Below are 20560 nucleotides of genomic sequence, written 5' to 3' on the forward strand. Positions count from 1 at the left end.
GCGCAGATTTCAACGTTGATGTGACAGTTGTAGCGTTTTAATAAGTTGTGTACAATGTTATCAATCAGTTGTCTCCGGTAGGATGGGTAGCCGTCCAAATCTTTAACAGTGTGCTGTCTCAACTGCTTTGGAAACCCTTTTGTACACTTTCCGTTTTCCATGCATGGACTTTTTGGATTTGCTACACCGCATGGGCCATGAACCATATTACAGATTACAGTATTATACAGTTCAGGATACTTATCTTGGTTAGGAATTTCAGCCCACACTATGTTGTCAATTTCGTCCTCCGTGCGAAACTTGGAATCCGCGTCTAAAATAATTAGTATATGCGCATGTGGGAGACCTCGTTTCTGAAACTCTATGACGTGTACCATTGCTACGACTGTTCCAAAAAGGCCTTTTTTGATGTCTTCAAAAAGGCTGCTGAGTTTTAGTCGAAATACGCGTGCAACTAAGTCCAGCCTGTGTTCAACTTGCTGCCAGGGTTGTAGATTTTCTGTAATTTCCGGCCATTTAGGATTACAGGTCATTGTTAAAAAAATGTCAGGTCTTCCATACTTTGTTACTATTGCCATTGCATCTTGATAACGCTGTTGCATGTTGCGGGGGCTACCTTCAAAGGACGACGGGAGAATTACTGTTTTTCCAATTGGAATTCCTTTTTCAATGGATTGTTTTTGCAAATGTTCTTGAAGAACGCAGTAGTCTTCAACTTTAAGTTGTTTTTGGTTCCTTCGTATGAAATTGAGCCGATTTGCTTCAATTTTAACGTATGCGTCTACTAAGTACTGTTGTGTCAGTTTCCCACCGTTTAAAATAGGATTGAAGTAATTTCGCACAGACAGAAGAAAACTGTAGTACTGTAGTTGTGTAATTCTTCTTGAAGTTCCTTGCTGGCGTAGGTTTTCATGCCACCCTTGATCACCACTTGGAAAGAATAGCGGATACAGAAGAGCATCAAGGTTGCTGTGCAAAATGCTAATCCGTTGTGTTTTAGGAACGAAAGGGTTGTTTTTGTCTGGCTTAAGATGGACTAATATATCTCTTTGAAAAGGAGGCTCTCCATCATCGTTTTGAAAAACAACTGCGACCTCACTTACACGTGGTTTATTGTAACATCGGGGATCTTGTTGACGTTCTTGTTTAATGGCCATGATAATAGAAGGCATTTCCATCCCATTTTGTATAGCTCTCTGTTCCTCTTCAGCTTCAACGTCTTTTAGCATGCGATATGCGGCAGCAAATGGGCTGATTGTTTGTAAATGTACGGCAATTAATTTCATCAGTTCTGCATTACACTTTTCATTTTCTTTTCGGTTCATCCTTTGTTCTGTAGCCTCATTTGGATCAAAGATGTATAATTGTGCAAATGTTGGTGGTTGTCCTAGTTCTGGGTGAAGTGTTCCAGTACGGTGGTAGATCTGGCCATGAATTTTAAAACAATACGGTCCGAATCCAGGGGGCGGTGCAATGTTGGCACCAAATGAAGCAAAGGCATGAGAACTGTTGATACTTCTGATATTTTCCATAAAATTTCTACTGTGTTCATGCGTTCCTTTCATCAACTACTCAAACAGATCTGAGCAGTGACATCTTGGTAGCATTACTTTTCCTTTTTGGCAGCATTGAGTAAACTGATTGTCAGATGGTTTTTCCTCGATAAAATTCATAGATTCGCATTTTGAACAAACTACATTCATCTTCCCACAGTAGTGTTGAATAATGTTAGTTTCATTGTTTGTTACGTAACGTGCAAGTTGTTGAATGTTCTGCTGGGTTTGCCTTAGTTGGTAGAGCATTCGTTTTTGATAAATTTGTCGATCGTGTTGTTCTCGGTTTGTCCTGGATTCTAGAGATTCATTGAGTGTGTTGTGGTGTCTCCTGTTCCCGGCGTTTTTGGTGAGATTCCGCATCCTGGGCTTGTCTGGCAGCAGTGGGCTGTGGTGTCTCCTGTTCCCGGCGTTTTTGGTGAGCTTCCGCATCCTGAGCTTGTCTTGCGGCAGTGTGTTGTGGTGTCTCCTGTTCCCAGCGTTTTTGTTGAGCTTCTGCATCCTGGGCTTGTCTTGCGGCAGTTTGCTGCGGTGTCTCCTGCTCCCGTCGTTTCTTGTGATATTCTGCATCCTGGGCTTGTCTGGCGGCAGTGTGTTGCGGTGTCTCCTCTTCCCGGCGTTTTTTTTGAGCTTCTGCATTGTGGGCTTGTCTGGCGGCAGTGTGTTGCGGTGTCTCCTGTTCCCGGCGTTTTTGTTGAGCTTCGGCATCCTGGGCTTGTCTGGCGGCAGTGTGTTGTGGTGTCTGTTGCTCTCGACGTTGTCGTTTTCTTGCTGCTTCTGCTGCTTTTCTGTCTTCCTCCGTGGCGTATTTTCGCTTATGACCCATTATAAAACAGGAAACGTAAAGAAGTATCTGTTCAGCGCGCTGTCACTGGCAGAACGTGTTCAGTAAACCTGACAGAAGTACCTCGCACAGTGCGACTGAAGTCCCTCGCACCGTGCGACTGAAGTCCCTCGCACCGTGTGACAGAAGTCCCTCGCACAGTGTGACAGAAGTCCCTCGCACAGTGTGACTGAAGTCCCTCGCACAGTGTGACAGAAGTCCCTCGCACAGTGTGACAGAAGTCCCTCGCACAGTGTGACTGAAGTCCCTCTCACAGTGTGACTGAAGTCCCTCTCACAGTGTGACAGAAGTCCCTCGCACAGTGTGACAGAAGTCCCTCGCACAGTGTGACAGAAGTCCCTCGCACAGTGTGACTGAAGTCCCTCTCACAGTGTGACAGAAGTCCCTCGCACAGTGTGACAGAAGTCCCTCGCACAGTCTGAATGAAGTCCCTCGCACAGTGTGACAAAGAAAACCTGCTCAGTACGTTATGAGCATTTTGTGAGTCACATGACCACATGGGCGGAGTTAGCCGTGCTATTTCCCGAAGGTGGCGTAGACATTTCAAATGTTGCGGTAATTGGCCGGAGAGAGTGTTTAAATTTGGAGCGGAAATCTGTGATTGGTCGCGGGCGGCGTCCGCGACCAATCCTGAAAGCAGGTTTTAAATCTCGCGCGCTGTGTTACTAAGCAGCGGACAGTGTGTTTGAATTCAGCGTTAAAATCTCTGATTGGTCGCGTCAGGAGAGCGCGACCAATCAGCGTATCGTATTGGTGAGGACCGGGGAGCGGCTGCCTATGCGGCTACTTCCGCTCCGAGAACCCGGGACATGAGCGGGCGCTGCAAGCAGAAGTATCCGGACTCGCAGCGCTGCTCCTCGGTCCTCCGTTCTGCATGGATGTCAGCGGCGCTGCCTATGCGGGTACTTCCGCTCCGAGAACCCGGGACATGAGCGGGCGCTGGCAGCAGAAGTATCCGGACCCGCAGCGCCGCTCCCCGGTCCTCCGTTCTGCATGGATGTCAGCGGCGCTGCCTATGCTGGTACTTCCGCTCCGAGAACCCGGGACATGAGCGGGCGCTGGCAGCAGAAGTATCCGGACTCGCAGCGCCGCTCCCCAGTCCTCCGTTCTGCATGGATGTCAGCGGCGCTGCCTGGGCGGGTACTTCCGCTCCGAGAACCCGGGACATGAGCGGGCGCTGGCAGCAGAAGTATCCCGACCCGCAGCGCCGCTCCTCGGTGCTCCTTTCACACCCTAGCCGCTGATGTCCCCACAGCATCCGAATAGTGTTCCAAAGGTCCGGCCATTTTTATTCAAAATCGCTGATTGGTCGCTGGCGCTGTCCGCGACCAATCACCGATTTGGGCACCACATTTAAATAGCGTCCGCGACCAATCAGCACAGCGGAGTTTAAATGTGGAGCCAAGATCGGTAATTGGTCGCGGCCGATATTTGAATGTGGCGCCCAAATCGGTGATTGGTCGCGGGCAGCGTCCGCGACCAATCAGCACAGTAGTGTTTAACTTTTGCGGCAAGATCAGTGATTGGTCGCGGGCCAAGACCGCGACCAATCACCGATTTGTGCGGCACTTTTAAATAGCGGCCGCGACCAATTGGATGTCAGCGCCGCTCCCCGGTCCTCCCTTCACACCCTAGCCGCATGGATGTCAGCGCCGCTGCCTGTGCGGATAGTTCCGCTGCAAGAACCCGGGACATGAGCGGGCGCTCGCAGCAGAAGTATCCCGACCCGCAGCGCCGCTCCCCGGTCCTCCCTTCACACCCTAGCCGCTGATGTCCCCACAGTATCCGCATGGTGTTACACAGATCCGGACATTTGTGTTAAAAATCGCTGATTGGTCGCTGGAGGTGCCCGCGACCAATCACCGATTTGGGCGCCAAATTTAAATATCGGCCGCAACCAATCACCGATCTTGGCTCCACATTTAAACACCGTTGTGCTGATTGGTCGCCGACGCTGTGCGCGACCAATCACCGATTTTAGCGGCACATTTAAATTGCGTCCGCGACCAATCAGTACAGCAGTGTTTAAATGTGGAGCCAAGATCGGTGATTGGTCGCAGCCGATATTTAAATTTGGTGCCCAAATCGTTGATTGGTCGCGGGCAGCGCCAGCGACCAATCAGCGATTTTTAACACAAATGTCCGGACCTTTGTAACACCATGCAGATACTGTGGGGACATCAGCGGCTAGCGTGTGAAGGGAAGACCGGGGAGCGGCGCTGCGGGTCGGGATACTTCTGCTGCGAGCGCCCGCTCCTGTCCCTGGTTCTCGCAGCGGAAGTATCCACACAGGCAGCGCCGCTGACATCCTTGCGGCTAGGGTGTGAAGGGAGGACCGGGGAGCGGCGCTGCGGGTCGGGATACTTCTGCTGCGAGCGCCCGCTCCTGTCCCTGGTTCTCGCAGCGGAAGTATCCGCACAGGCAGCGCCGCTGACATCCTTGCGGCTAGGGTGTGAAGGGAGGACCGGGGAGCGGCGCTGCGGGTCGGGATACTTCTGCTGCGAGCGCCCGCTCATGTCCCGGGTTCTCGGAGCGGAAGTATCCGCACAGGCAGCGCCGCTGACATCCATGCGGCTAGGGTGTGAAGGGAGGACAGGGGAGCGGCGCTGACATCCAATTGGTCGCGGAAGTTAAACAGTACTGTGCTAAATGGTCGCGGACGCTGGCCGCGACCAATCACCGATTTGGGCGCCAAATTTAAATATGGGCCGCGACCAATCACCGATCTTGGCTCCACATTTAAACACCGCTGTGCTGATTGGTTGCGGCCGATATTTAAATGTGGCGCCCAAATCGGTGATTGGTCGCGGGCACCTCCAGCGACCAATCAGCGATTTTTAACACAAATGTCCGGACCTTTGTAACACCATGCGGATACTGTGGGGACATCAGCGGCTAGGGTGTGAAGGGAAGACCGGGGAGCGGCGCTGCGGGTCGGGATACTTCTGCTGCGAGCGCCCGCTCATGTCCCGGGTTCTCGGAGCGGAAGTATCCGCACAGGCAGCGGCGCTGACATCCATGCGGCTAGGGTGTGAAGGGAGGACCGGGGAGCGGCGCTGACATCCAATTGGTCGCGGCCGCTATTTAAATGTGCCGCACAAATCGGTGATTGGTCGCGGACTTGGCCCGCGACCAATCACTGATCTTGCGGCCAAAGTTAAACACTACTGTGCTGATTGGTCGCGGACGCTGCCCGCGACCAATCACCGATTTTGGCGCCAAATTTAAATATCGGCCGCGACCAATCACCGATCTTGGCTCCACATTTAAACACCGCTGTGCTGATTGTTCGCGGCCTATATTTAAATGTGGCGCCCAAATCGGTGATTGGTCGTGGGCAGCGTCGGCGACCAATCAGCACAGCGGTGTTGAACTTTTGCGGTAAGATCAGTGATTGGTCGGGTCTGAAGACCGCGACCAATCATGGAATCGTCTTGGTGAGGACCGGGGAGCGGCGCTGCCTGTGCGGGTACTTCCGCTGCGAGAACCCGGGACATAGCGGGCGCTGGCAGCAGAAGTATCCCGGCCCGCAGCGCCGCTCCCCGATCCTCCCTTCCGCATGGAGGTCAGCGGCGCCGGCGGTCCTTCCGCTGCTACCGGCCGGGAGATGAGCGCCTCGCGCCGCTCATCTCCCGGCTGCATCTCCGTCCCGCAGATGGGTCCGGAGGTCGGGGTCCTTCTGCTGGTACCGGCTGGGAGATGAGCAGGCCTAGCTTCGGACAGGCAGGTTTAGCTGGAGATAGGCAGTCTTAGCTGGAGGGAGGCAGGTATTTCCGTTTGATAGTCTGGCTCCGACAAGGGGGTCGCTATACACCCCGGAGCAGACTGCGAACTCCGTATTCCTGGCACCGCCTGTTAGCCACGTGGAGAGTTACTCCGCAGTTCGGTCGCACACCGGCTGGGAGCACGTATACGCCGTAGTGAGTCACACACACTTCTTAGTGTCTACTGTGTAGCCTCTGTGCAGTTAACAGGGCTACGGCTACGTTATTTGTCGCACATCTCTCGTGCAGTTAACGGAGATAGTGCTAATCCCTTTTCCTGTCTCGATGTGCAGTGACACTGGAGGGATTTATATATTAGTTGGTTGTTTTACCTTCTTACCCTGAAGGTGTTCGGCGGCAGTCTTCTAGGCTGCATCGCGGACCCCGGGTTTGGTTGCTTTCCATTATTAATAAAGTTGTTTGCAACCGTCCCCATAACAGTTTCCCACATGTAACAAGCCTTACAATTTTTGTGTGTCAGTAAAGGCTTTTTTTAGCCCACTCTCCCAAGAAGGCCACCTCTATGGAGTGTATGGCTTATTGTGGTCGTATGGACAGATACTCCAGTCTCTGCTTGGGAACTCTGCAGCTCCTTCGGGATACCACTGGTCTCTGTGTTGCCTCTCTGAGTAATGCCCTCTTTGCCTGGGCTGAGAGTTTTGGTGGGCGCCCTCTCTTGGCAGGTTTGTTGTGGTACCATGTTCTTTCCATTTGATGATGCTCCGGGGGATCATCAGAGATTGGAATATTTTTTATAACCCAACTCTGACTTGAACTTCTCAACAACTTAGTCCCTGACTTGTTTGGAGATCTCCTTGGTCTTCATGGTGTTGTTTGGAGATCTCCTTGGTCTTCATGGTGTTGTTTGGAGATCTCCTTGGTCTTCATGGTGTTGTTTGGAGATCTCCTTGGTCTTCATGGTGTTGTTTGGAGATCTCCTTGGTCTTCATGGTGTTGTTTGGAGATCTCCTTGGTCTTCATGGTGTTGTTTGGTTAGTAGTGCCTCTTGCTTAATGGTGTTGCAGCCTCTGTGGCCTTTCAGAAAAGGTAAAGTGTATATAGTGACAGACATGTGACACTTACATTGCACATAGGTGGACGTCTTGTCACTAAGCATGTGACTTATGAAGGGAATTGCTGGCACCAGAAATTTTTAGGGTCTTCATCGCAAATGGGATGAATACATATGCACATGCCTATTTTTAGTTATTTGATTCCATAAAATTTATTTATGCCTATATTTTTTTAACTTTACCAACTTAGACTATTTAGTGCTGATGCATCACACACAAATCAGAATACAAAATATTTACACACAGGTTGTAATGTAACAAAGTAGGTAAAAAGCCAAAATGGTTAAATATTTTCGAAAGCCACTGTATACAGGTGTTCTCATCCATTGTACTAGAGGGGGTGAGCTGTGACATCACCTATTACGAACGGTGGATGCTGTGTTTACTGTATATAGACTCATGATTATAAAGGAGGAGTAGGAGGTGAGCTGTGACCATCTATGGTGGATCTTGTGTTACGAGATGTGACATTATTATGTTAATACAAATATTGAAGCATGACGTCATTATTACGTACCTGTGGTGACATCTGGAATTTCCTCCTTCACGATGTTCCTACACGGTTGACCTTCCCTCATCACCTCTATTTCTTCCTCCACTTTAATATTAATGAGTTCTTCCCTCTGATATGACAGATGTAACAATTCAGTACAATTGGGAAATTGATGGCGCAAGATAAAAACATGTTCTATACGTTTTTCGTGGCTAAGACATTTGCCCAATTTAGTCTATGAGCCTTTATAAAAAGCGCAATGCCTTTTTTTTCTACAGGACCCACAAAAAAACAACAACCCAAAAACCCAAGGTGTTTGGGTTTTATCCAAGTTGCGGATCAAGCTAACCTATCCATGTGAATGGGTCTATGCCATCCATGTTACCTCCTAGTTCTGTCTGCTCTTCACCGACTAATTGTAGAAGAAGCTTTGGGAATTCTCCATCACTTTTTTTTCACATGAGAAAAACGGATGAAACACAAATGGTAAATGGACACGACGACGAAGAAAAAAAAAAGTTGCTCCACATGAGAAAGAAAACTGATGTGAATTCTCAATTCTCCCTAACAAGAGCTCCAGCTCGGCATTGGGACAAAGTGGGTTCAAATCCTACACCCTGTAGGGTTATTTCTGGTACTGCAGCTCAGCTGCTACCCAAGGGTAAAGTAAGTAGGGAGATAGGGGCACAATAGCGCTGTTATCCAACAACCAAGTAGGTAAAAGAAAATTGTGATGCACAACTCATGTAAGAAGTGGTAGCGAAGGGCTGCAGCCAGTACAGAATCCCTAGGGATCTTGTAAGGTTGTCTGTAAAAGGATGAAGTAGGTGCCGGGAATGAAAACCGCGCTCCTCCGTGGTGAAGAAATTTGACGAGAGATTGTATATAATTAACAATCTTGTAGTTTATTAATGAAAGCTATGATTACTACTCGTTTTGTGGACGTCCCGTCCACTTCCTCAGGTACATAGCTGATGTAGACCGATTTATCAAACGGTCTTATATACATAAATCGCATACACTGCGGTCCATGGTCAACTACAATAGTCTACCTAATGTGCTCAAATATAAATGTAACTGTATTTTGTATTTGGATGATTCTTTTCCAGAGACTATATACTTGATTTATGGTTGTACACTTCCTCAGGTACATAGCTGATGTAGACCGATTCATCAAACGGTCTTATATACAGTGCTTTGTGAAAGTATTTGGCCCCCTTGAACTTTTCTACCTTTTGCCACATTTCTGGCTTCAAACATAAAGATATAAAATTCTAATTTTTTTGGGGAAGAATCAACAACAAGTGGGACACAATCGTGAAGTGGAATGAAATTTATTGGATATTTTAAACTTTTTTAAAAAATTTAAAACTGAAAAGTGGGGCGTGCAATATTATTCGGCCCCCTTGAGTTAATACTTTGTAGCGCCACCTTTTGCTGCGATTACAGCTGCAAGTCGCTTGGTGTATGTCTCTATCAGTTTTGCACATCGAGAGGCTGAAATTCTTGCCCATTCTTCCTTGCAAAACAGCTCGAGCTCATTGAGGTTGGATGGAGGGCGTTTGTGAACAGCAGTTTTCAGCTCTTTCCGCAGATTCTCGATTGGATTCAGGTCTGGACTTTGACTTGGCCATTCTAACACCTGGATACATTTATTTTTGAACCATTCCATTGTAGATTTGGCTTTATGTTTGGGATCATTGTATTGTTGGAAGATAAATCTCCGTCCCAGTCTCAGGTCTTTTGCAGACTCCAACAGGTTTTCTTCCAGAATGGTCCTGTATTTGGCTCCGTCCATCTTCCCATCAATTTTAACCATCTTCCCTGTCCCTGCTGAAGAAAAGCAGGCCCAAACCATGATGTTGCCACCACCATGTTTGACAGTGGGAATGGTGTTTTGAGGGTGATGAGCTGTATTGCTTTTACGCCAAACATATCGTTTTGCATTGTGGCCAAAAAGTTCGATTTTGGTTTCATCTGACCAGAGCACCTTATTCCACATGTTTGGTGTGTGTCCCAGGTGGCTTGTGGCAAACTTCAAACAAGACTTTTTATGGATATCTTTGAGAAATGGCTTTCTTCTTGCCACTCTTCCATAAAGGCCAGATTTGTGCAGTGTACGGCTGATTGTTGTCCTATGGACAGACTCTCCCACCTCAGCTGTAGATCTCTGCAGTTCATCCAGAGTGATCATGGGCCTTATGGCTGCATCTCTGATCAGTCTTCTCCTTGTTCAGGATGAAAGTTTAGAGGGACGGCCGGGTCTTGGTAGATTTGCAGTGGTCTGGTACTCCTTCCATTTGAATATGATCGCTTGCACAGTGCTCCTTGAGATGTTTAAAACTTGGGAAATCTTTTTGTATCCAAATCCGGCTTTAAACTTCGCCACAACAGTATCTTGGACCTGCCTGGTGTGTTCCTTGGTCTTCATGATGCTCTCTGCATTTGAAGCAGAACCCTGAGACTATCACAGAGCAGGTGCATTTATACTGAGACTTGATTACACACAGGTGGATTCTACTTATCATTACCAGTCATTTAGGACAACATTGGATCATTCAGAGATCCTCACTGAAATTCTGGAGTGAAAGTAAAGGGGCCGAATAATATTGCACGCCCCACTTTTCAGTTTTTAATTTGTTAAAGTTTAAAATATCCAATAAATTTTGTTCCACTTCACGATTGTGTCCCACTTGTTGTTGATTCTTCCCCCAAAAATTAGAATTTTATATCTTTATGTTTGAAGCCAGAAATGTGGCAAAAGGTAGAAAAGTTCAATGGGGCCAAATACTTTCACAAAGCACTGTCTATAAGACCGTTTGATGAATCGGTCTACATCAGCTATGTACCTGAGGAAGTGGACGGGACGTCCACGAAACGAGTAGTAATCGTAGCTTTCATTAATAAACTACAAGATTGTTAATTATATACAATCTCTCGTCAAATTTCTTCACCACGGAGGAGCGCGGTTTTATTCCCGGCACCTACTTCATCCTTTTACAGACAACCCAAGGGTAAAGTCAGTGTCTGGACCTGTGCTGTTCTGGCTCCATACACCATCTACATCCGACCACTGCCAGAGCTGAGAACTGACGAGAGACAGACCCCCCACAGGCCCGATCTGTCAATCCCTGGTTTTGTCTTTAATATTAGGTTGTTCAGTGTAGATTTAACCCCTTTCGGACATATGAAGCAGAGATACATCACGTGTTGGGTTGGCGGACATGACCCATGATCAAGACCTGAGCAGCATCACAGTGTAAAGTCCCATCAATCAGGATCACATGATTGACATAATTGCCTTGATGTGATTTACACATCACTCTTTTTATTTAAAATCTTCCCATATGTTACAACTGGAATAACCATAGATTTATTTAAACCCATATAATGAATTTAAATACAGAACAAAAAAAAAATCCGTGGAGTTGACTAAAAACAAACAAAAACCATCAGTGATAAAAAAAAAATGAATAAATATATACAGTGGTGTTCAAAAGTGTTTGCCCCCTTCCTGACTTTATTCTTTTGCATGTTTGTCACACTTACATGTTTCCGATCACAACACAAAAATGTAAACACCCCCCCCCCCCCCCACCCAAGGCTATTTGCACGTTAATGACCAGGCCAATTTTTACAATTCTGACCACTGTCACTTTATGAGGTAATAACTCTGGAACGCTTCAACGGATCCCGCTGATTCTGAGATTGTTTTTTCATGACATATTGTACTTCATGATAGTTGTAAAATTTCTTCGATATCACTTGCGTTTAAAAAAAACGGAAATTTGGCAAAATTTTTTGCAATTTTCAAACTTTGAATTTATATGCCCTTAAATCAGAGAGATATGTCACACAAAATAGTTAATAAATAACATTTCCCACATGTCTACTTTACATCAGCACAATTTTGGAACCAACATTTTTTTTTGTTAGGGAGCTATAAGGGTTAAAAGTTGACCAGCGATTTCTTATTTTTCCAACAAAATTTACAAAACCATTTTTTTTAGGGACCACATCACATTTGAAGCAACTTTGAGGGGCCTTTATGACAGAAAATACCCAAAAGTGACACCATTCTAAAAACTGCACCCCTCAAGGTGCTCAAAACCACATTCAAGAAGTTTATTAACCCCTTCAGGTGCTTAACGGGAATTTTTGTAATGTGGAAGAAAAAAAATGAACATTAAACTTTTTCTCCAAAATTTTATTTTAGACCCAATTTTTTTTCTTTTTTGCAAGGGTACCAGGAAAAAATGAACCCCACTGTTTGGGTGCACGGCAGGGCTCGGAAGGGAAGGAGCACCGTTTTACTTTTTGAATGCAAAATTTTCTGGAATAATTAGCGGACGCCATGTTGCATTTGGGGAGCCCCTGATGTGCATAAACAGTGGAAACCCCCCACAAGTGACACCATTTTGGAAACTAAACCACTCAGGGAACTTATCTAGATGTGTGGTGAGCACCCTGAACCCCTATGTGCTTCACAGAAGTTTATAACATTGAGTCGTGAAAATAAAAATTTCACACATTTCCCACACATATGATTTTTAGCCCCAAATTTTGCACTTTCATAAGGGTAACAGGAGAAATTGCACTATACAATTTGTTGTGCAATTTCTCCTGAGTAGGCCAATCCCCCAAATGTGGTGGAAACCTATTTTTGAGGCACAGTGCAAAGCTCAGAAGGGAAAAAGTGCCATATTGGAGTTCATATTTTGATGGACTGGTTTGACAGTGCCATGTAATATAGGCAGAGCCCCTAAAGTGCCAGAACAGTAGAACTCCCTATAAGAGACCCCATTTTACAAACTACACTTCTCAATGAATTCATCTAGGGATGCAGTGAGCATGTTGACACCACATGTGTGTCACAGAATTTTACACCATTGGGCGGTAAAGAAAGAATAATTACATTTTTACCAACAAAGTTCTGCTTTAGCCCCAGATTTTACATTTTCACACTGGGAAATGGGTAAAATGGCACCATAATTTGTCACACAATTTCTGCTGAATGGGGTAATACTCCATATGTGGCGGTACTGTACTCCTTAGCCACACGGTGAGACTCAGGAGAGACGGAGCGCAGATTTTCCTAGAATAGTAAGCAGACTCCATATACAGAGACCCTAAGTGCAGAAGAGCAGAATTTCCCTTCAAGTTAACCAATTTTGGAAATTATACCCCTCTGGAAAATTATCTACAGGTGTGGTGAGGATTTTAACTTCTTGGGTGTATTCCAGAAACAAGCAGTAGTGGATGTTGCTGAGTGAAAATTGCAAACTGCCGTTGTAGTGACCAGTACGTTGTAGTGACCAGTACGTTATGCCCAGCTCGTGCTTCTGGAGACATGCACTTGTAAATTAGGCAAGCTCTCATCGCTACAGAAATTCCAAACATGTGGACGCTAACTGCAGTTTAGGCACACTGTGGAGTCAGAATTTGCTGAATTTCTTTTGGGGGGCGATGGCCATTTTGCTTTTTTCCTTTGTGCTACCAGTAATGTGGAAGCCCCCTATATTTCTAGTAACAGATGACGAACCTGATTGGGGACTTGCTTTTTTTGTAGATTGAGTCGAAGCTTTTATTGTGATCCAAAATGTTATGTAAAATGTTCCCATTTAACCTGTGCTCTACGCCGAGCACTAATATTGGGGGTTTCAATTTAAATCTCTGAGTAACGTAATTCAGATGAAACCACTGAGGGATCCATTCACTATAATGAGGCAGCAGAGCTACTCTGAACTCCGTCTGGCTTCTGTTTAGTGGTGTCCTTTTTTTCCAGAGGTTCACAAAACTGTGGCCGATGGCACTTTTATGCACGCCTAATAAAAAGACAGACACCGCCAGATCACAGGCCAGACGGCGTCCACAGTGCCTCCATCTGTCTCATTACAGGGAATCTTCTGCCGGGGTTCTGTCTGAATCAAGTATTTCAGAGATTTACATGGAACCCCCGGTGTAAGCGCTCAGCGTAGAGCGCAGGATAAATGTGAGCCGAGCCTTACTGCAATCTTTGGGAGGCAGAATGAACAAATCAACAGCAGGTGAAGAGTTGGTTTTATTTATTTTTTACACCTTTCCTCATGCAGTATAAGTGATTAGACGACTTTATTCTTCGGATCGGAGCGATTACAGCGATACTAGATATATATTGTGTTTTTAGGTTTGGCTGCTGTCACACACTAAAAGACGCATTTTTATTGTTGCAAAAACTAGGTTTTTGCATCGCCGTATTTTGAGAGCTATAATTTTTCCATATTCGTCCGACAGTCATGTAAGGGTTTGTTTTTGCGAGACGAGTTGCCGTTTTTACTGGTACCATTTTCGGGCACGTGACATTTTTTCATCGCTTTCTATTCCGATTTTTGGGAGGCAGAATGAATAAAAAAACAACAATTTCAGGAATTTTTGTTTATGCCGTTCCGCGTGTGGTAAAATTGATAAGTCAGCTTTATTCTTCGGGTCAGTACGAATACAGCGATACTACATATAAATATTTTTTACGTTTTGGTGCTTTTACACAATAAAAACTATTTTATAGAAAAAATAATTATCGCTTTATTCTGAGAGCTGTAACTTTATTTTTCAGCTGATGGAGCTGTATGGCAGCTTCATTTTGGAAGAACAAGATCACGTTTTCAGTGGAACCATTTATTATTTACATTTGTCTTATCGCGTTTTATTCCACTTTTTGATCGGTGGTATGATGATGAAGCATCGCTTTTTTGCCTTGTTTTTTTATTTTTATTTTGTTCACTAAATAGGTTAACTCGTGGGACAGTTTAACAGGTCTGGTCGTTACGGAACCAGCGATACGAAATATGTGTACTTTTATTTTTTTTCTTCTCGTAATAATATTTATTTATGGGTACAATATATTTATTTATTTTTTTAAATATTTTTACAACTTTTTTTTTCACTTTTTTACTTTGTCCCACTATGTGACTTTCACTTTCTGCAGTCTGATCACTGTTATAAGGCGTAACAATGCAGGAGCATTGCTATACCTTATAACCTGTCAGTGCTGCAGGCACAAGGTAGGTAGATCATGCACTGCGCATGATCTAACTACCTTGCTGGTGACTGGGGACCCGGATGTCATCATGACAACATTGGGTCACCATGGCAACGAACGGGACCCCCGAGATGACGTAGTGGGGTCTCCGATCCAAGAGCAGAGGGGGGATTGCAGCGTTTAGGGGGTTAAAGTGCAGGGAGCGGGACGGGCACCACTCCTTGCACTGAGTGCTGGGTGTCATCAGCTGACACCAGGCAGTGAATACGCACGCACAGCCTCTGTGAGCGCAAAATCACCTGGACGTATACATAAGTCCCAGGTCGGTAAGTACCAGGCCACAGGGATGTATGGATACGTCTATGGTCAGAAAGGGGTTAAATATTAGACAAAGATAACACAAGAAAAAACAAAATGCAGTTTTTAAAAGAAGGTCTTTATTATCAAGGGAAAAAGAAATCCAAACCTACAGGGCCCTGTGTGAAAAGTGATTGCCCTCTACACCTAATAACTGGTTAGGCCGTTCTTAGCAGCAACAACTGCAATCAAGCATTTGCGATACCTGGCAATGAGTCTTTACAACGCTCTTGAGGAATTTGGCCACTCATCTTTGCAGAATTGTTGTAATTCTGCCACATTGGAGGTTTCTGAGCATGAACAGTCTTTTTAATTTCCGGCCACAGCATCTCAATCGAATTAAGGTAAGGACTTTGACTAGGACACTCCCAAGTCTTAATTTTGTTTTTCGTAAGCCATTCAGATGTGGACTTGCCAGTGTGTTTTGGATCATTGTCTTGCTGTATAACCCAAGAACTCTTCAGCTTGAGGTCACGAACAGATGGTCGGACATTCTCCTTCAGGATTTTTTGGTAGACAACAGAATTTATGTTTCTGTTTATCACAACAAGTCTTCCAGGTACTGAAGCAGCAAAATAATCCCAGACCATCACACTATTACCACCATATTTTACTGTTGGTATGATGTTCCTTTTCTGAAATGCTGTTTTACTTCTACGCCAGACGCAATGGGACATATACCTTCCAAAAAGGTCAACTTTGCATTGTCAGTCCACAGAGTATTCTCCCAAATATCTTGGTGATCATCAAGATGTTTTCTGGCAAAACTGAGACAAACCTTTATGTTATTTTTGCTTAGCAATGTTTTTTTCGTCTTTTGCCCAGTCTCTTTCTTATGGTGGAGTCATGAACACTGACCTTAACTGATGCAAGTTAGGCCTTTGGATGTTGCTGTGGAGTCTTTTGTGAGCTCTTAGATGAGTCGTTGCTGCGCTCTTCGGGAAATTTTGGTTGGCCGGCCACTCCTGGAAAGGTTCACCACTGTTCCATGTTTTCGCCATTTGTGGATAATGTCTCTCACTGTGGTTCGCTGGAGTCCCAAAGCTTTAGAAATGGCTTTATATCCTTGATAGATCTCAATTACTTTGCTACTCATTTGTTCCAGAATTTCTTTGGATCATAGCATGATGTCTAGCTTTTGAGGATCTTTTGGTCTGCTTCACTTTGTGAGGCAGGTCCTATTTAAGTCATTTCTTAATTGAGAACAGGTGTGGCAGTAATCAGGCCTGTTTGTGGCTAGGGAAATTGACCTTCCAAAGATGTAATAAACCATATTTAATCTAGGTTTTAAAGGGGGAAGGCAATCACTTTTTCACACAGGGCCCTGTAGGTTTGGATTTCGTTTTCCTTCAATAATATAGACCTTCATTTAAAAACTGCATTTTGTGGTTACTTGTGTTATCTTTGTCTAATATTTAAATTTGTTTTGTGATCGGAAACAAGTTTGACAAACATGCAAAAGAATAAGAAATCAGGAAATCTGCACATCTATTGTAAATATACTGTGGACGGAGCTATGGTTTAAATCACTGTCAGGAAAATATTAATGTCAGGGACAGATTAACCGAATATTAGCCCTTCTCCCATGCCCTCTCCTGTAGTGTTTGTCCAGAGATGACAATTATACTGTGTCTTCCTGCAAATTATCCCCCACAGCCAAAAGGCTTTACACATGAAGTGTCACAAGCTAAAATGCAAATGTATTTCCTCTTAACACAGACCAGAGATAGATTGACACCTTCTCCCAAGCAATGAGTTTGGAGGAAAGAGGAAATGGTTCGTTAAGTTCAGAGACCCACAGACAATTCCTGGCCACCAGCCATAGCCAGATCGGCTCCGATATTAGATATGAAATAGTATGAGTTCCATACGTCCGGCAATAACGAGACCCAGATGGGTAGTGACCAAATCAGCCCAGGAGTGTGTAGGTAGTTTTCCAGGGCTGTAACCAAAATCAGGGAGCTGTAGCGCAAAAACACCAGAATAGCAGACTGCAGCTATGTGAAGTGTGATATCAAAATAAAGCTTCTGCGATCAACGAGCAATGAGTTATCGCAGAAGTTAGCGTTTCTAATTAAAATGTACAGGCTGGAGACCGGCCCACATGATGTCACCACAAGGGGCGTGTGGGCAGATCTCCCCTTAGGTATAAGAGAACCCATGGAGAAGACAGGAGCACTCATTGCCAGAGGGGAATAAGAATTATAAGCAATGGGTCCTGTTCAATAACAGCATAATCTGGAGAGCCCCTCCTCCAACTATATTGAATCGTCTCCACGATCGTATAGTGTAAGTAAGCTATCTTCTTTTTTACCCTGTTTATTTTATGTAACATCCTTGTATATATTTTTCCTAAACACTGTCTCCCTTTTGGATTAAATATAAAATTTAATAGTTCTGTTTCTTTTGTTCTGTAATCGTTCCCTTCCCCGAAGCCATATACGCTACCAAAACGCAGGCGTCCGGCCAGGCCTGTATTATATTCCAAACTCGGCCGGTGGTGGCAGAGAGTATTAATAATTGGGCTATCGTGAAGCTGACAGTGACCGTACGGAGGGCGTTAAACACGGATTCCAGTCTGTGGAACCCAGGGTGTTGCGCCATACGCTCACTGGTTGCTTACCGATACCTACGTAGAGAGTAGTCTGGATTGCGTGCTCGCGACTCCGGACGAAATACGGACAGCGTGACGGCACGGTGAGATATTGCGTGATCTCCCCGGTGTCGTCCCTCTGTGTGTGTTGGAAATTCCTGACAATCACCATCTTCTCACATTTTTTCCTTGAATTAATGTAAACCTTAGATTCCTGTGTATTTCTGTGTTGGAGCAGTAAACTCCAGATGGACGGACATTACTCTGCTGGACATATAACCGTGCTGGATGTGGTCAATGCTGGAAAGACGTACAGGATCTTCTCATCAATGATAACTGAGACACGATATGGTCTAAGGCCAAGAAGGTCTAACAGGTTAACAGAAGAAACAACCAGAGCAACATCTATGACGCTGGGTCAGAAATCCCTCCCATATAGATCGGGCACAGGGCTTAGCGCTGTCTACCTGATGAATCTCCGAGACATTGTGATTCTCCTGTGGATACAGAGGACGGGGACATCTCTCTGGTGGATTTCTTTCCAAAAATCCATCTGTAGGAAACACATAGTGATGGAATAGATTGTGTTATGTGATGATGAGAGTAGTAGTAGGTGACCACAGAACAGACATAACAGTCTCCTCTCCTCACCCTGCTGATCGGCCCATAAATCCATCGTCTCTTCTGCTTCATCGATAACCTCAACCTTAATATCAATCAGATCTTCACCCTAAAAATAAAATATAACATGAGCTACGGTCCAATAACTTTATGGTCAGATGTTGTGGGGACTTCAGTGTCATCTACCTGATGATCCTTCGGGATGTTGTGATTCTCCTCTGGACAGTCCTGGGGATACAGAGGACGAGGACATCTCTCTAGTGAATTCCTCCTCCTAGATCCATCTGTGGAGACACAAACATACAGTAAATGACTACACTCTGGATACCTATATACCAGACACAGGGCGTGAATACATGACCTGCTGCACATCTGTCTATATAGTCATACACTGCACTGAACACCATTAATTCTATGTTTTTGTATCAAGGACTATTCATTTGCAACTTGTAAAATCACATATCCAGGAAAGTCTAGCAGTAAGCACTTGACCTGGCTCCAGCACAGGGCTTTGCCCTGTTCTCTCATGGCCGCCCCCATCTGCCGGCCAACAGCTTTGATTTTTATCATCCAAAGCCTTTTAAGTCAGGCTTAGGAAGCTGTGTTCTGAGTATTAGCATAATAATACTAACACATGTATTACTACCACAAGTGTACCAGGAGTCAAGCTATGCTTCCACTAGTCTCTGCTCCAGCCAGTGTCTGATTATCTGCTATCTGTTAGGCGTCGGTCTGGTGCTGGATTCGAAATGGGTCCAGGACCTTCTCTGGTCTCCCATTTCAGTCCAGCCAGGGCTGATGCTGTTCAGCATCGCCATCAGCCCCAACACCTAGCTGGTCCGTGAGCACTGTTTGTCTCCCAGGTAGTTGTGCCTAGCAATGTTAAGCCTGGGTTGCAGAGGGAGACAGGGCTTGCGGAATCTAAGTCCAGGGTTTGCCGCACTGAGCATGTCCGTGACCTGGCGGATCATGATTGGTGGGTTGGCACCCACCTGACCCGGTGACCTGGCACCGCCTGATTGGTCACGGGTGTCGTCACCAATGGTGCGACAGTGGGGCAGGGCTAAATCTTTAAAAGGCCCGACCACAAACATGGCGGTGCGCTCAGATCATTTGAGCTAGCTGTTTGTGGTGTGCACGCTTACTCTGGGCTCCTCGAAGAGCCATAGCTTTAGCTAGGCAGGTAGCTTCGCCTCGCTGACTGGCTCTAACTAGGGGGTTCGCCTTACACCCCGAGCCGCCTGTGAGCTAATTAGAGCAGGTTTGCTCAGTCCGGTAGCACGCCGGCTGAGTGCTCGAATACCCGGCGGGAATCACACCCACACGCTAGCGCCGTCTCCTTTAGCGTAGCACCTGTACCGTAGACAGGGCTACTGCTCATAGTCCGGTCACACGTCTCCCTGCGGTTCTTGAAGATTGTGTGAACCGCTTTAGCGACAATCCCCATAGCGTAGCGCCTGTATCAAAGACAGGGCTACTGCTGTTCCCACGGTCGCACGTCTCCCTGCGGTTCTTGGAGATTGTGCGAACCGTCTTACCCTTCCGTGTGCGTTAACACGAAGGGCTAAGATAATTGTTAGGTGCGTCGCCGGTCGCTCTCTCCTCCGTGCTGTAAACGGAGATAGAGCGTACCGCTATACCCTGTCCGCTGTGAAGTTAACACGGAAGGGTTTATCATTTAGTTGTCGTTTGCCTTTCCACCCGGAAAGTGTTCGGCAGCAGTCCTCTAGGGGGCGGTTGCGTTCCATTAAATAAAGTTGTCTGCAACCGCTCCCCTTAACAGTATCTGAGCGCCAGGGTCTTGCCGAACATGGCCGACAACCAGCAGCTGCAGCGTTATATACAGCAATTGGAGACCAGACTCAGGTCTCTGGAACAGGCGGTCCCAGTTGCTGATACCACTGCAGTAGCTACCCAGGTGGCTTCTCTAGCAGCAAACATGATAAACTCGGCTGCCACCACTGCAAGTGCCCCATTACCTCAGTTTGCTCTCCCGGAAAAATTTTCTGGGGATAGTAAACTCTGTAGGGGTTTTATAAATGTATGCTCCATTCACTTGGAGATGATGGAGGCACGGTTCCCCTCCGAAAGAGCCAAAGTGGGATATATCATCTCATTGCTGTCTCACAGGGCTCTGGAGTGGGCTACTCCTCTATGGGAGTGGAACGACCCGGTGGTAGTAAATGTGGGTCTCTTCCTTAAGACCCTAAAAGGTGTTTTCCTGGGCCCTCAGGTCACGCATGA

At 45.9% G+C, this 20560-nt stretch overlaps 1 protein-coding gene across 5 annotated transcripts in view; it reads right to left on the reverse strand.

Annotated features, from left to right (window-relative positions):
* The window catches only part of LOC141272273 (uncharacterized), a 59004-nt gene that overhangs the window by 17997 nt on the left and 20447 nt on the right, over positions 1 to 20560 (reverse strand). For all 5 annotated transcript variants that reach the window (XM_073682808.1, XM_073682817.1, XM_073682846.1 and 2 more), the window contains 4 exons: positions 18503 to 18600; positions 18347 to 18425; positions 18163 to 18248; positions 7752 to 7857 (listed from right to left, as the gene is read on the reverse strand). In XM_073682808.1, coding sequence (XP_073538909.1) covers positions 7752 to 7857; positions 18163 to 18248; positions 18347 to 18425; positions 18503 to 18600 — 369 coding nt within the window. The remainder of the gene's footprint in view (positions 1 to 7751; positions 7858 to 18162; positions 18249 to 18346; positions 18426 to 18502; positions 18601 to 20560) is intronic.

Source organism: Phyllobates terribilis, unplaced genomic scaffold (assembly GCF_046119375.1).
Source record: "Phyllobates terribilis strain yellow unplaced genomic scaffold, ASM4611937v1 Scaffold_1__5_contigs__length_1240528914, whole genome shotgun sequence".
NCBI lineage: Eukaryota > Metazoa > Chordata > Amphibia > Anura > Dendrobatidae > Phyllobates > Phyllobates terribilis.